We start from the raw sequence: 17,243 nt of genomic DNA, 5'->3' as shown, positions 1-17,243 counted from the left end.
TAATAAACCAGATTGGATTTTATAACAATTATTGAGACTGAAACTAGCTTTCAATTCTAAATTTATCAACGAACTGAATTTCAATTCCAGGAGTTGTCATGAATCCTTGCCCCCAGAAGATTGGCCTGGGCCTCTAGATTACTTGTCCAGTGACATCTCTACTATGTCACTGTCTGCCCTTGGACTACTTGTGTTTATATTGGGCCTTTCAAATCCAATATCATTACCTCTCGAGTTCACCAGAGTACACCTCCTGTTTTTTTCTTTCATGCTGTCCCCCCGTGACATCATCCAAAAACACAATATTGGGTTCACAGATGCACTGACTCCACCCAGGTTTACTTTGCAACCATCTCACACTATCCGTCCACTGCCTCTGACTTTTTTTCAACATCCATTATTGGATGAGTAGAAATTTCCAATTAAATATTGGGAAGGCTTGACAGAAATTCTGTTCTTTAACCATTGACTCCATTTGTTTCCTTGACCATTGTCTGAAGCTGAGCCACTGTTCACAATCTTGGTGCTTTATTTGACCCTGAACTGAATTTCAAGCTCAATAACCTCTCACCCATCAAAACCACCTAATTTCATTTTCATAGCAACATCCATATGTGCCCTACCTTAGCTTATCTGCTCCAAACTCATCCATGGCCTTGTTACTTCAAGACTCAAATGTTCCTATGATCTGGGGCATCATGGTGGCATAGTGGTTAGCCCAATTGCTTCATAGCTCCAGGGTCCCAGGTTCGATTCCCGGCTTGGGTCACTGTCTGTGCGGAGTCTGCATGTTCTCCCTGTATCTGTGTGGGTTTCCTCCGGTGCTCCGGTTTCCTCCCACAGTCCAGAGATGTGCAGGTTAGGTGGACTGGCCATGATAAATTGCCCTTTGTGTCCAAAATTGTCCTTAGTGTTGGGTGGGGTTACTGGGTTATGGGGATAGGGTGGAGGTGTGGGCCTGGGTAGGGTGCTCTTTCCAAGAGCCGGTGCAGACCCGATGGCCTCCTTCTGCACTGTAAATTCGATGATTCTATCTCCTGATCAACCTCTCACTTTGCTCCCTCTGTGAACTTATGCTCATCTAAAACTCTGCTTTCCATGGGCAGCACGGTAGCATTGTGGATAGCACAATTGCTTCACAGCTCCAGGGTCCCAGGTTCGATTCCGGCTTGGGTCACTGTCTGTGCGGAGTCTCCACATCCTCCCCGTGTGTGTGTGGGTTTCCTCAGGGTGCTCCGGTTTCCTCCCACAGTCCAAAGATGTGCAGGTTAGGTGGATTGGCCATGATAAATTGGCCTTAGTGTCCAAAATTGCCCTAAGTGTTGGGTGGGGTTACTGGGTTATGGGGATAGGGTGGAGGTGTTGACCTTGGGTAGGGTGCTCTTTCCAAGAACCGGTGCAGACTCGATGCGCCGAATGGCCTCCTTCTGCACTGTAAATTCTATGATATGATTATATCTTAATTCGAATCAAGTCCCGCTCACCCATTACCCTTACACTTTCTCACCTACAGTGGCTCCTGGTCTGGCAATGGCTCAGCCACTGAGTATAGTGGAGTCACCAGCACTAAGAGTATTCAAATGGTCATTGGCTAGACATATGGACGATAAGGGAATAGTGTAGATGGGCTTTAGAGTGGTTTCACAGGTCGGCGCAACATCGAGGGCCGAAGGGCCTGTACTGCGCTGTAATGTTCTATGTTCTATATTCAAGTTAGAGACTGAAAGATTTTTGGATACTGAGGGAGTCAAATGATATGGGGATAGTACAGGAAAGTGTAGGAGAAGTAAAACAGCCCTGATCCTGTTGAATGGTGGAGGAGGCTCAAAGGGCGGAATGGCCTACTCCTGCTTCTGTTTCTTAAATTCTTATTCTTGTTAAATCCCTCCATGCCCTTTTCCATCTCTGCAATCTCCTCTAGCCCTGCAAGCCTCTGAGTTCTCTGTGCTCCTCTAATTCTGACCTCTTGGGCATCCCTTATTTCCAATGCACTACCATTGAGCTACCAAGTAGGGGTGGCACGGTAGCACAGTGGTTAACACTGTTGCTTCACAGTGCCAGGCAATAACTGCTCCAGCGCCGTGCTGGCCCCCAAGGGGCCAGAATCGGTCATCCCCGCACCCATTTCCGGGACATCACCTGAAGACAGTGAGGATCCAAAGATTTCTGTCAAGGCCTCAGCAATTTCCTCTCTAGCTTCCTTCAGTATTCTGGGGTAGATCCTATCAGGCCCTGGGGACTTATCTACCTTATTATTTTTCAAGATGCCCAACACCTCGTCTTTTTGGATCTCAATGTGACCCAGGCTATCTACACACCCTTCTCCAGACTCAACATCCACCAATTCTTTCTCTTTGGTGAATACTGATGCAATGTATTAATTTAGTACCTCGCCCATTTCCTCTGGCTCCACACAAGATTCCCTTGCCTATCCTTCAGTGGGCCAACCCTTTCCCTGGCTACCCTCTTGCTTTTTATGTACATGTAGAAAGCCTTGGGATTTTCCTTAACCCTATTTGCCAATGACTTTTAGTGACCCCTTCTAGCCCTCCTGACTCCTTGCTTAAGTTCCTTCCTACTTTCCTTATATTCTACATAGGCTTTGTCTGTTCCCAGCCTTCTAGCCCTGACAAATGCCTCCTTTTTCTTTTTGACAAGGCCTACAATATCTCTCGTTATCCAAGGTTCCCGAAATTTGCCGCATTTATCCTTCTTACGCACAGGAACATGCCGGTCCTGAATTCCTTTCAACTGACATTTGAAAGCCTCCCACATGTCAGATGTTGATTTACCCTCATACATCCGCACCCAATCTAGGTTCTTCAGTTCCCGCCTAATATTGTTATAATTAGCTTTCCCCCAATGTAGCACATTCAACTAGGACCACTCTTATCCTTGTCCACCAGCACTTTAAAACTTACTGAATTGTGGTCACTGTTCCCGAAATGCTCCCCTACTGAAACTTTCACCACCTGGCCGGGCTCATTCCCCAATACCAGGTCCGGTACAGCCGTACTTCATTAGAAGATCTATATTTCACAGCTATCAGGCCTGGTTCATCTTTCCTAATTTGTATGTTTTTCTGTATTTGAAGGTGCCCTGTCTACCATTCCTGCCAATGTTCAGTATTTTGGTAAACATTTACCTGATGATGCAGTTGAGTGCAGACACATGGATTCGCCTCTCTGTTTGGATGGCAATCGGTAAGATCATTGCAGTTTAAAAAGTTAATATTACGTTTCAGTGAACCTGCATCACTCCATATTCTATAATAGGGACCAGAAAGTTCCTTTCAAATGATTTTGAATTGATTTGCTTGGACACGTTTAATTTCCCGAAACAATTGCAGGAAAAAACATTAGGCTGTTCAAGACCAGATACAGTGAGATTTTCTTCAGCAAAATCTATGTTGACTCAGTGTCGCATGTGGCGAACGTACACAGCAGTGGAGTTTGGAGGCAGAACCGCCGCTGATACTGACAACCCTGCTGGCACAAGATAGGGCAGAACACTGGGCAATGGCTGACAATTGACCTTTGTAGAGGAGACTCAACATTTTCTGAAATAATGAAGGAAGTTGGATGGCATTGTGCTGGTCCAACAATGAACTGGGTGCGGCTGTACAAGCGGGGCGGTCAGCATCTGAAACAGAGTAGGACTAACTAGTGGGTTGCTAGTGGGTTTGTGAGTGCTGTTGGGAGGAGTTTAAACTAATTTGGCAAGGGGAGGGGACGCAGACTGTTAGCAGAATAAGGACACAGTATGGCATAGAAAAGCAATCAGGTCAGAGGGAATACAGCGGTAGTAAGTTTCAGGAGAGTAAGACAAGGCTGAATGGCCTCTACTTTAATGCCAGGAGTATTGCAGGTAAAATGGATGAGTTAAGGATGAGGGTTGACACGTTGAACTATGATAGAGTAGCCATCACGTTGACGTGGTTGAGGGAGGGGCAGATTGGCTGCTCAATATCCCGGGCTACAGAATCATCAGGAGAAACAGGGGAGGGGGCAAACGAAGGGAGAGAATATTGCATTATTAGTTAAGGAGTCAATTATTGCAGTAAAGAGAGATGATATCTTAGGAGTGGAGTTAAATGAAGCTTTGTGGGGCAGCACGGTGGCGCAGTAGATACCAATGCTGCCTCACGGTGCCGAGGTCCCAGGTTCAATCCCAGCTCTGGGTTACTATCCGTGTGGAGTTTGCACATTCTCCCCGCGTTTGCGTGGGTTTCACCCTCACAACCCAAAGATGTGCAGGCTAGGTGGATTGGCCACTCTTTTGAGGTCCACCAACAAAACAGAAGAAAGGAAAACAAACTGAGGGACAAAGCAAAAAAGGACCGCTCCTGTTAGGGGCACTGCCCAAACATAACAAAGATCAACGGAAACTTAAAAAACATCAAATAAGAGTGCAGTTAAAGGGGTCAATAAAGCAGCCCAACCCCTGCGGTGCCCACCGGGCACGGAAGGCCCCGATGGCGCCCGTGGACACCGCGCCTGTGGACACCGCATGCTCCCTTTCCAGGGACACCCGGCCGCGAATGTAGCCACGGAAAAGGGGCAGACAGTCTGGAAGGACGACCCCCTCGGTTGCCCGCTGCCTATAAATGGCACGCGTCGCCAGGCCCAGGAGCAGGTTCACAAGGAGGCCCTCCGCCTTCCCCGCCCCTCTCCGCATCGGGTGCCCGTAGATTAGGAGTGTGGGGCTGAAGTGTAAACAAAACTACAGCAAAAGATTGGTTAGAAAACTAAAAAGGGAGTGCAGCCTAAAACATGTAACATAGACATGGTCCACGGACTCCACAAGGCCGCAAAAATGGCAGGCTTCTTGGGAGTCTGTGAACCGGTGCAATCGGTGATTGTACGGCACTGTTGCATGCAACACCCTTGACCCCAGGTCCCCAAGATTAAGGGGGAGGACTCCTCCCTAGAGGGACCTCCAGTAGGGACCTCCGCCGCCTGACGGCAACAAGGCACGCCATGGCGTGTCCGGACCACGGGCGAGGGTAAGGAGGTGAAGGGTGTGCAGCAGCAGCCCATACAGGAAGCCCCTCCGCGCAGTGCGAAAGGCACGGAGGGTATTTCCATGAGGCGGTTAGGATTGTGGGGCACCAGCCCCCGAGGGAGGTTTCGGGGCCTGGGACCAATGTGGGCAGCGATTCGGCCAGACGGGATACCACCACACACCTACGCATCCTCCAAACCACGACTGCCATCGGGTCCGAGCACGACTGTTTTGAGGTCTCGGACGGCATTGGCTGCGAACCGGATGTCCACCGCTGCAAGTTGTGCTAACTCATAGGGTGTCATCCAGCCCACTCCTCTGCCAGCCAGCACGTCCCCAATCCTGGTCAACCCAGCAGCCGCAGCTCGCTCTGCCAGCCACTCGAAATGGTATTGGTGGAGGTGCGGATTCCTGAGCAGCGGCTCCCTGACGACAGCCACCACTCCTGACGGGGGGGAGCTGCGGTGCGAGGCGACCATGTTCCAGACTTTGAGAAGGTCCTGGTACAAGATGGCAGCGCCTGCAGAGGGTAACGAAGACCCTGCAGATCTATGAACAGAAATTGCACGTCATAATTCAGGCCATGCATCTACAAGCAAAGTCAGGGGGAGGGGTCAAAGTGACCAGCCGGTACCACAACCTGGAGGCTTTCCTCTGGTTTATGGCGAGAACTCGACCCCTGTAAGACAGCACTCGGAGCAGTCTTGTCCAGCGTCTCAAGCGAGCGGCGACTTTGGTCTCCAGCTCCTGCCAGTTTACCGGCCAGGATTCCTCAGCCAGGCAAAGATGGACTCCCAAATAGAGGAGGCTGGTCTTGCTCCAGGTGAAAGGCCAGAGCTCCTCTGGGAGGGGGTCCGTCTGCCAGTGACCGACCAGAACTCCGGAACATGTGGCCCAGTTGATCCTGGCAGAGGACGCGTCGGAGGACACAGCCTGGCACTCTCGCATCCTCCGCAGGTCACTGGGGTAAGTGAACATGAGGAGCAAGTCATCAGCGTAAGCCGGAAGGACTACCCCAATGCCCGGCCCACGCAGAAGCAGTCCTGACAGCCACCTCCGCAGGAGACGCAGGAAAGGCTCCACGCAAATAGAATAAAGCTGGTCAGACAAAGGGCAGCCCTGACGCACTCCTCCCTCAAAGCGAAGGGGCGCCGTCAGGGACCCGTTAACCTTAACGAGACACTCTGCGGCAGTGTACAGATGTTGGATCCAGGCGACAAATTGCATCCCGAACACGAATGCTTGCAGAGCCCCGAATAAATATTCGTGATCCACCCTGTCGAACGCCTTCTCCTGATCAAGGGACAGGAAGGCGCTCGACATACCAGCCCTCTGGGAATGATGGACCAGGTCTGTTATTAGTAGAGCAGGGAAGGCCACTGGAAAGTATGAACATTGGTTGAATGTACAGCATTCAGGGGAAGGAGTCAAGACAATGGATTGGGAAAACGAAGTTCAAAAATGGAGCGCACAGAAACGCAGTGCCAGTTCAGATAGTACATCGGATAGTGAACAGGTCCGCAGGAAAAGGTCGAGAACTATTGAAAGGACATCCCACAGCAGAAGGGAAAGATCAAGCAGTAGCAGTACAGAACAAGATACCAGGCGGGAAAGGGGACGTAGTTTATCAAGATCTCGGAACATGAGTAAGACTACGAATACTAATAGGAGTAGAAGCCCACATGCACGTGAGATTTTGGTGGCTTCAAATAAATTAGATGAAAAAGTTATCAAAGAAGCTAAACAGCAAGAATTGCATAGTTGGAGTGAATTTGGGGTATACACGGAAGTACCGGATAGGGGACAAAGAGCTGTATCCCACAGATGGATTTGCACGGAAAAGGTTCTTCCGGCTGGAACTTATAAGGCAAAGGCCAGGCTTGTGGCAAGGGGATTTGAAGAAAACTTAGAAGATCAGGATTTAAGGGTAGATTCACCTACAGCAGGAAAGGTTATTTTAAAGATCTTCTTGGCTCTATTAGCCACAAAGGCATGGGAATGCAAATCTATAGATATAAAAGCTGTCTTTTTGCAGGGGCATCAGCTCCAGAGAGACATTTTTCTCCGTCCTCCTAAAGAAGCAGCTAACACAGAAGGGGTGCTCTGGATGTTGAACAAATGTGTATATGGATTAAATGATGCATCTAGAGTCTGGTATTTTTCGGTAAGGTCAGTTTTGTTAAAGTTTGGCTGTTGCCAGTTGAAAGCAGATCCTGCAATGTTTTACTGGCACTATAAAGGAAATCTTTCTGGCATTTTTATGATGCATGTCGATGATTTTTTGTGGAGTGCGACTAGTGATTTTGAAGCTATTGTAATCTCTGGTTTGAGGAAAGAATTCAGGGTTGGAAGTCAGGCTTCCGGTGCATTTAAATATATTGGACTGGAAATTGGACAGACTAAGTTAGGGGCAACTTTACGTCAGCAATCTTATTTGGAAAGCATCAGCCCAATAGCAATAAGTCATGGCCGAGTTTCACAAAAAAAAGCAATGGTTTCAAAGATAGAAAAAGAGCAACTGCGAAGTTTAATTGGGCAACTGAACTGGTTAGGTAGACTGACTAGAGCGGACGTGAGTTTTGATGTCTTAGAGTTGAGTACAAAAATGAATGATCCCTAAGTGGAAGACATAATAAGAGCAAATAAAGCGTTAGCCAAACTAAAAATGCAGGAGTGTGTTTTGAAGTTCCCGGTTTTAGGTGACCTTAAGCACTTGAAACTCATAGTTTATAGTGATGCGTCGTACGCAAATTTATGTGATGGGGTTTCAAGCGCAGGAGGTTTTATAATTTTCCTTTTGGGGAACAATGGTAAATGTTGCCCACTTGTGTGGGAAACAAAGAAAATAAGGAGAGTGGTAAAAAGCACTTTGGCTGCTGAGACGTTAAGCCTTGTAGAGGTGGTGGATATGGCCTTTTATATAAGTATGATATTGACAGAAATTTTGGGATTAGGGGATTTGGGTAATATACCTATTGACTGTCACATTGATAATAAATCCCTGTGGGAAAATGTGCACTCTACAAAAAGTGTCAATGAAAAGAGGTTACAGATAGACATCGTAAGTTTGAAGCAGATGTTGGACAGAGGGGAAATAACAAAAATTAAATGGGTCGACAGGAGCTATCAACTGTCAGACTGTTCTACGAAAAGAGGGACGAGTTCACAGAAACTTTTTGATATTGTTAATGAAGGGCGCTTGTTTCTGTGACTGTTTTTTTTTTTCTTTCTCGTCGACACAAAAAAAAGGGGGGGGGAAATCATGCGGGTGTTTTTGAGTTTCTTGAAATTTTGTTTTCACCTAATTATTTTTTTTCTCCAAGGAAAGGGAGACTGTTAAGTATTGGGTTAAGAGACATTGCAATTAGTTGTCTCATTTATGTTAAGTATCCATTAATTGACACTGATATGTAAAGGGGCTTCAGGTGGCCTCTGTCAGGTGATGTATAGTTAGAGCTTTGTACAAAGGCTGTTGGAATGAAATAAATGGGTGTTTGTGAAAAAGGAACAGAACTTTAGACTCTTCATTATCACAGCAACTAAAACGTCTAACACAGGAAACGCTCGTCCTCCAGCAGCAGGTTGTTAAAATGCCAGTACGCGGACCGCGACTGAGCGCGAGACAGGGTGAGCCCCGCCCACACGAGATGATGGTCCGAGCAAGGCACCTGCTGCACAGAGGCCGTCGGGACACGGGGCAGGTACGCCCTTGAAATGTAGAGGCGGTCGATTCTGGGCGCTCCAACCCCAGGCCTCACAAAAGTGAAGGCTCTGGAGTCAGGATGGAGAGTCCGCCAGACATCCAACAAGTCAAAAAACCCGACCAGGTTCCTTAACTTCACCACCGCACGAGAGCTGCACTGGGTACCGAGGCGATCCTTTGTCCCGAGGGTGCAATTAAAATCCCCCCCCCCCCCAGGACGATGCACTCGCCCGCGGCGATGGTGCCAAGATGAGTGGACACTTGTTCGAAGAAAGTCGTCTTCTGCTGGCCAGCCTGGGGAGCATGGACATTCACAAAGTGAAATACCTCGACCCCCTCGATGACCGTCAAGTGCAGCAACCGGCCTGGCACTGACTCCTTGACCTCCAATATCTCCACTGAAAATGTGGGGCCAACAAGATAGCCACCCCGCCTAAACGTGAGGTTAAGTGACTCATGTAGACCCCCCCCCCCCCACCCGCCACTCCAGGAGCCATGTGGCTTTGTCTCCCGGAGCGGTGTGGGTTTCTTGCAGGAAGCGGCCGCATACTTCCCGTTCCGGAGGACCGAGAAGTTCTGGAACCTGTGGAGCGCGTCCCTGCTGCCGTTAATGTTGTGGCTGGCTATGGTCACCTCCATGTCAGTAGTAAAGTGCTACCTTCACCTTTTCAGTGCTCGGAAGGGGCAGAGGAGAGCAGGCCCCTCTGCTCCCTCATGAGTCTGGCGAGGAAAGATTTCTGCCAGCGCTGCTCAGAAGCCTCACAGCCCCCTGGCGTTATAAAGAGGAACGCCTCTGGGGTGCAAAATGGCACTGGGCGGAATGGGCCCTCGGGGGTCTCGCTCGCACCCGGCCCCGAGGCGTCCTGCTCGGGGGGAGCTGCGACAGCTCAGGGGTCAACAGATGATGTACTTTGTCTAATCTCTTCCGGGGGCTCGGTGTAATGTCGAAGTGCAGGGGTCGGGGCGCCACCCGCTCTATTCCAGGGGGTGGTCATGATGTTTCTCCATTCGGCACTGCGCCAAAGAGATCTCCATTCTCGCAATGCCCCGCTTCCCTCAACACTTTGCCCCCCGGTTCGAGATGTTGCCATCTTCTGCGCCGGCCTGGGAGCACGCACATCACCACCCCCCTCCACCCCTTAATGACCCGCGGCAAAACGACGACGGGCCCGGTAGCCGATGCTGAGGTGATAATGGGCCCTGATGAGCTTGAGTGTCCGCGGTGGCCCCCAGGCCGGAGTTCTGGGGCGCAGGGGTCTCTCGGCTGACGGGTTTGGGGGTATTTGCAGCCGATCCCCGCCTTGCCTTCTTTCGGGCCTTGCCGCCTGGTGGATGCCCTCCCTACTCCACTCCGGCAGCCGACCAGCCAGTCTGCGCCAGCACGGTGTCCCCCTGTAGGATTGGGGTGGTAATGCCAATGGAGAGGGAGGGGCCGGCGGTGCCACTCGCAGCCACCTTGGTGTCAGTGGTGGCTTTGGAAGCGGGGCAGTTCTTCCGTACATGCCCCACCTTCTTGCAGGCGTGGCACCGCATGCCATCTGCAGACCAGAAGATGCGGAAGATCTCCCCTAGATGGGAGATCTCGAATCCCCCCTCTAATACATCCTCCCGGGCCAAGCGGATGAAAGCCTGGCGCCAGAAGTAGATGTGCCTGAGGGGGGCGTCCTTCAGGCCGATAGTGAGCGGTGCTACCTCAGAACGGACCTCCCCAGGAGTTTGACATGGGGGAGGAGGAGCTCGGTAGGAAGGTAAGGCGGGACATTGGACAATATGACCCACTCAACAGTGGCCTCAAGAGGGTCCACTGCCAAGTAGGTCCCGTCCACTGCGAGCCCCTTTTCAAGGACTAGGTGAACCGCCCTCTCGGCCCTCAGGAAGAACACGACCCCAGCCATTGCGCGAATGCACGGCTCTATGGTGATGGTGAGGTGAGTGTAGCATTTTACGCCCAGTTTTCGGGTCAGCAACCGGTAAGGTGGCGGGGCTGCGGGAGCAGTGGACGCCGAGGAGGCTACCATCCCCAGATAGGTGGCTCTGGTCGGCCCTGCCACTGGCAGAGGTGGAGTAGCCATCAGAGCAAGTGCCACGGCCACCCCATTGAGGGCTTTGTCGCGTTGGAATTTAATTGACAAAATAGATAGTGGGAAGGGGGTTGTCAGGGGAAAGGCGAGGTGGAATGATGTACTCTCCCCCTTGGAAGGTATACAGGGGAGCAAAGCAGGGAAGGGAAGAGAAGAGAGAACAAGGAGCCCTGTTGGAGGAGGTCAGCAACACAAGAGGGTGGGGCACTGTAGATGGAATGGTGCCCGAGGTGAGAGACTCCTGAGACTCCGGATGAAGCTGGAGGGTGGGAGGATTGGGGATCTTCAGCCCAGGAGGGGCCCAGCAAAAAAAAACCACAGTCCGTGCTCCGACACTAAGGTAAGTGACGCTGGGTTAAAGAAGTCTTCAGCCCAGGTTGGGCTCAGCAAAATACAGTCTGTGCTCCACCCTAGAACGACCACCCAATGGAGCCGATCTCCTCCCTGCTGGTGTAAGGGATCTTCAGCCCGGGAGGGGCCCAGCAACCACTCAATGTCCCCTTCCTGGAACAAGCTCACCAGACAGAATGAGGAAGGCCTGACAGTTGGGAGAACAGGGCAAGGCCGGGCCCTCAGCCCGGGAGGGGCCCAGCTGGGCAGGGCCGGGCCCTCAGCCCGGGAGGGGCACAGCTGGGCAGGGCCGGGCCCTCAGCCCAGGAGGGGCACAGCTGGGCAGGGCCGGGCCCTCAGCCCGGGAAGGGCCCAGCTGGGCAGGGCCGGGCCCTCAGCCCGGGAGGGGCCCAGCTGGGCAGGGCCGGGCCCTCAGCCCGGGAGGGGCCCAGCTGGGCAGGGCCGGGCCCTCAGCCCGGGAGGGGCCCAGCTGGGCAGGGCCGGGCCCTCAGCCCGGGAGGGGCCCAGCAAACCAACAGTACAAAGGGGCTTCACTCACACCTTGTTTTGCAACCTCCTTCCTGTTGTTGTTATTGTTGTTGTTGTTGTTCCTTCTCTCCTTCCTCCTTCCTCTCTCCTCCCTCTCTCTCTCCTTCCTGCAGGCAAGTCAGCAACAGCCAGCACTCAGCAACAGAGACAGAGAGCAGCTGCAGCCACTCTAGGTGGATTGGCCACGCTAAATTGCCCCTTAATTGGAAAAAATTAATTTGGTATTCTAAATTTATAAGAAATATAAAAGGAAAAATCAAGCTTTGTTGGTAGAGCTTAGGAGTAAAAAAGGGACAGTCACAGTGCTTGGTGTTTATTATAGACCCCCAGATAGTCAGTGGAAAATTGAGGAGCAAATATGTGCACAATCTGCAGAAGTGTGTAAAAATAATAATAAGGCAATTATAGTGGGTGATTTCAACTTTCCCAACATTAACTTGGATAGTCATTATGTTAAGGGCTTAGATGGAGCAAAGTTTGTAAAATGTATACAAGAGAATATTTTAGCTCAACATGTGGAGGGTCCAACAAGGGATGGTGCAGTGCTTGACCTAATTCTGGGGAATGAACATGGACAGGTGGTTGATGTGATGGTGGGGGGGCATTTTAATGATAGTGGCTACAACATGATGCAATTTAATTTGTTATGGACAAGGAAATAGACAAATTGCAGAAAAAGGCCTTGGATTGGAGGAGAGCAGACTTTAGTAAAATAAGGCAGTATCTGGCCCAGGTAGATTGGAACAAGTAACTGGTGGGGAGATCTAAAGAGAAATGGGGAGCATATAGGCCCAACATATTCCCTCTAATAGGGAGCAGTAACAAGCCCAGAGAACCATGGATGACCAGAGATATTCAGGGTACAATGAGAAGGAAGAGAGAGGCTTTTAATAAGTGCAAGGGGAGCAAATCAACAAGGGTATTCGTGGAGTACAGAAAGTGCAGGATGGAGCTTAAGAAAGCAATTAGGAGAGCAAAGAGGGGACATGAGAAATCTCTAGCTGGTAAAAGTAGAAAAAATCCCAACATATTCTACAAGTATATCAATGGGAAGAGGATCACTAGGGAAAAAGTAGGGCCCATTAGGAACCAAGGGGGGAATCTGTGGGTGGAGCCAGAGGACATTGGTAGGGTCTTAAATGAATACTTCACATCTGTCTTCACCAAGAGAATGAGGAGGCAGATATGGAAGTCGGGGAGCGAGAGACTGTGAGGTTATTGAGCAAGTCATCATAGGGAGGGAGAAGGTATTGGAGGTGTTGGTGGGCTCAAAAGTGGACAATCTCCAGGTCCAGATGAATTATGTCCCAGGCTGCTGTGGGAGGCAAGGAAGGAGATTGCAGGGGCCCTGATCCAAATTTTTAATTCTTCTCTGGCCACGGGACAGGTGCCAGAGGACTGCAGTACCGCGAATGTGGTCCCACTATTTAAAAAAGGCTGTAGGGATAAACCAGGGAACTACAGGCCAGTGAGTCTCACGTCAGTTGTGGGGAAAACTCTTGGAGAAAATTCTGAAGGAGAGAATCTATGTCCACTTGGGGAGGCAAGGTTTGGGGGAGGTCGTGCCTAACAAATTTGATAGGATTTTGAGGGAGGTCATGCCTACCAAATTTGATAGGATTTTTTGAGCACATGACTAAGTGTGTAGATGAGGATAATGCAGTTGATGTCGTTTACATGCATTTCAGCAAAGCATTTGGCAAGGGAGAATTATAAAGAAGGCACATGGGATACAAGGGAACTTGAGAAGGTGGATTCAAAGCTGGCTGAGCTGCAGGAAACAGAGGGTGATGACAGACAGATGCTTTAGTGACTGGAAGCCAGTGTCTTAGATGACTATGTGGGGCATAGGATCAGTAAGTTAGCGGATGACACAAAGATAGGCTGGGTGGTTAACAGTGAGGCTGAGAGTCTTGGGTTACAGGAAGATACAGATGGGATGATCAAATGGGCAGAAGAGTGGCAGAAGGTGAGAGGTTTACACTTTGGAATGCGCAATTTGACAAGGAAATATTCAATGAATGGCACCACACTGGGAAGTCCTGAGGAACAAAGAGACTTTGACGTGTTTGTAAATAGCTCTCTGAAGGCAGAAAGGCAGGTTAATAGAGTGGTGAAAATGTGCCTTTATTAATCGTGGCATAGATTACAAAAGTAAGGAAGTCGTATTACGTTGATCTTTTCTCTACACCCTAGCAGTGACTGTAACATTACATTCTGTAGTCTCTCCTTCCTTCCCTATGTACGGTATGTGTTATCTGCAGAGCATGTAAGAAGCCATACTTTTCACTGTATACTAATACATGTGACAATAATAAATCAAATCAAAGTCATGTTGGAGTTATATAGAACATTGGTGTGAGGCCACGTCTGGAGTATTGTGTGCAATTCTGGTCGCCACATTATAGGAAGGATGTGATTGCACTGGAGGGGGTGCAGAGGGCTTCACCAGGATGTTGCCTGGGATTGAACATTTTAGTTATGAAGAGAGGTTGGATAGGCTTGGGTTGTTTTCGCTTGAGCAGAGAAGACTGAGGGATGACCTGATCGAGGTGTACAAGAGTATGAGGGGTATGAACAGGATGGATAGGGAGCAGCTGTTCCCCTAATGTGATGTGTTATGTACTCTGGGATAACACAGGCTGCAATTGGATGCAGCTTTAACCAAAAGATACTCCAGACCTTGAAGATAGTTCAATCTGATTTATTGAACCAGTAGCACAGTTAGCACAGTTCTCTATGAGTTTGACTCTCTGCTAACCTGAGTGTGGTTACTCTGTCTGACTGAACCTGACTAGCTCTTAGCCATGTGCTGGAGGTGTGATACTGTACATACACCCTGACTCACTCTGTAGATGTTCATCAGTGGAAAGAGGTGGAGTGTGAGTGCCTCGTGCCTTTTATAGTGAGACACCACCCCTGAGTGTCCTGCCTGCTCATTGGTCATGTCCTGTTCTCTGTGTTCATTAGCTGCCTGTCTGTATATCATTATCTGCATGTCTGCATATCATGACATTTTGAAGAGTCGGTTATGAGGGGACACAAGTTCAAGGTGAGGGGTGGGAGGTTCAGTGGGGACTTGAGGGAAAACTTTTTTAGCCAGAGTGTGGTGACGGTCTGGGACGCATTGCCTGGGAGGGTGGTAGAGGCCACATTGTTTAAAAAATACCTGGATGATACACTTGGCGCATCTTAACATTTGAGGCTCTGGGCTGCAAATGGGACTAGGGTTTACAGATCAGGTGCCTTTCATGTGGCGGTGCAGACTTGATGGGCCGAAGGGCCTTTCCTGCACTCTATTTTGTTGTGATTGTGTGATTCTGTGAACTGTGGCATGGAGCAGCAGTCAATCATGGACCGGAGATGAAGAGAAAAATTATCCCCCCGCACTTGGCCCATCGCCGATCCCGTCGCCAGGGCAGTCATGGGAGAGGCCCAAAATGGGCTTTGTGCCAGATGCTGAGTCGATGGTAAGTCACCTGGCACAAGGGCATGATCCAGGTAATCATATTTAAATGAGCCATCAGGTTCAACTAAGTATGCGTGGCCTGTCTGAGGCCTCATTCTCAGGATCCCGGGCGTCACTGGCTGCACTGGAGAGACCTCACTCGGATGCGGGTTAGTGCAGGTCTCCACAAATGGAGACCATGCATGATGGCCACACTGGAAGGCTCCAATGGCCCGAGTGCTCGGCACTACCAGAGTGCCAGGTAGACTTACCAACCTGCCGGGGCTCTGGAGCAGTGCCCAAATGGCAGGTTGGCAGTGCGCAGGTGTCAGGTTGGCACTGTCAAGGGACGGGAACAGAGGTGGGCCATGCCCATGCAAGGTGGGAGTGAAAGGTGGGGGCGGATAGGGACGCTTATGAAGTGGCATCATGAAGGGTGAGGAGGTGAAGGGGGGTCCTGAAATGGTGGGGGGGGAGATCTGAATGGCAGGCATTGAAATGGGGGCACCATAAAGGTGGAGGGACCTTCAGCTATCCCATAACGTAGGACTCTCACCTGGAGGGATGGTGATGCCCTGGTTCCCACAAGGATGGTCAGATGTGGGGCAGGATCACCCTCATGCCCGGATAGTGGAGTGGTGGGGGGGGGGGGGGATGCTCACGCTAACTTTTTGTGATGGTGGGAGGTTGCCTGAGGGGATCAAGGGTTGGGGGTGTTGCCCACTTCTGTCGGGGGGGGGGTGGGGGGGGGGGGTCGCATTGTCCGTGGGTGGGGAGCCCTCAACCTCACTTTGAGATTGGGGCACCCTTTCAAATAGCGCCCCGATCTCTGAGGAGCTGGTCTTGCTGGTGAGTTTAGTTCCGCACTATAGAAAAAAAATTAAAGTGTGGGATTTACCAGTGAGAAACTCCCAAGCTCCAAAAAAAATGACTAAGCGTGGGGGAATGCCGGTTTGCATATTACCAAAAAAGCCAGCACAAATCACCCTATCAAACTCACCCAAAATGACACAGCCCAGGTCTTCACCTGTTGAGTTTTGTGACCTCAGTAATGTCATCATGAGGAAATGCCAAGCAGAGATCAAAGTTGCAATAATGTTGGGATTATTTCAGAAATAAACTCTGTAATGAAGAAAGATTATCTTCAGTCTAGGAGCTGATGGAGTGCAATTGCAATTCAGATGGTTCGGGAATCACAAGTTAATCATGATTTCACACAAATCTGCCATAAAAGTTTTTGAAGATGTTTATATTTTCACGCCCTTTTCTTTGGACACTTCAAGGACACTTCAAAGGCAGCAGGGCAGTACAGTGAGTAGCACTGTTGCTTCACAGCGCCAGGGTCCCAGGTTTGTTTCTGGCTTGGGTCACTGTCTGAGTGGAGTCTGCATGGTCTCCCCATGTCTGCGTGGGTTTCCTCCGGTTTTCTCCCACAAGTCCCAAAAGACATGCTGTTAGATGAATTGGACATTCTAAATTCTCCCTCTGTGTACCCGAACAGGCGCCGGAATGTGGCGACTAGGGGATTTTCACAGTAGCTTCATTGCAGTGTTAACGTAAGCCTACTTGTGACAATAATAAAGATTATTATTATTATCCCATGCACCATCTTGAGCTGAGAGTGTGAGTGCAGGAAAATAGTGCTGTTCTGTAATTGACAGTGAGGAGATAATTGAAAGTAGCCCAGGATGACAATCTTTCTAATTGCCTGTCCTGCTTACACTCTGAATTCTCTGCCTTTGGCTTTCTGCACTGTCCCAGTGAGTTCAACATAAGCTTGACGATTGGCATGTTCTTCTCCAGTAAGCAGTGAGAGACTGCTGGATTACCATGCCGACAGAAAGGTTTGAAGGCTTGGCGTCAACTTAAATTTTTCTTCCTGAAAAATTGGAGCCATTGTCAATTTTACCTGCTTTTGTTTCTCTCTCTGCCCACAGCCACAGTTATTCAGCTAAAGAAAAAAACGTAATCATAGAATCATAGAATTTACAATGCCGAAGGAGGCCATTCGGCCCATCACATCTGCACCGACTCTTGGAAAGAGCACCCTACTTAAGCCCATGCTTTCATCCTATCCCCATAACCCAGTAACCCCACCTAACCTTTTTGGACACTAAGGGGGAGTTTA

General features: G+C 49.8%; 1 protein-coding gene across 1 annotated transcript in view; it reads left to right on the top strand.

Annotated features, from left to right (window-relative positions):
• LOC140427099 (cationic amino acid transporter 2-like) overlaps nt 1–17,243 on the top strand; it is a 73,381-nt gene that overhangs the window by 46,055 nt on the left and 10,083 nt on the right. Inside the window, exon 11 of the mRNA XM_072512614.1 lies at nt 3,095–3,203. Within this exon, the coding sequence (XP_072368715.1) occupies nt 3,095–3,203 (109 nt within the window). The remainder of the gene's footprint in view (nt 1–3,094; nt 3,204–17,243) is intronic.

The sequence above is a fragment of the Scyliorhinus torazame genome, chromosome 7, assembly GCF_047496885.1.
Source record: "Scyliorhinus torazame isolate Kashiwa2021f chromosome 7, sScyTor2.1, whole genome shotgun sequence".
In the NCBI taxonomy this organism is placed as follows: Eukaryota; Metazoa; Chordata; class Chondrichthyes; order Carcharhiniformes; family Scyliorhinidae; genus Scyliorhinus; species Scyliorhinus torazame.
Note: the sequence above shows the minus strand (reverse complement) of the source record. Positions and strands in the feature narration are given on the sequence as shown.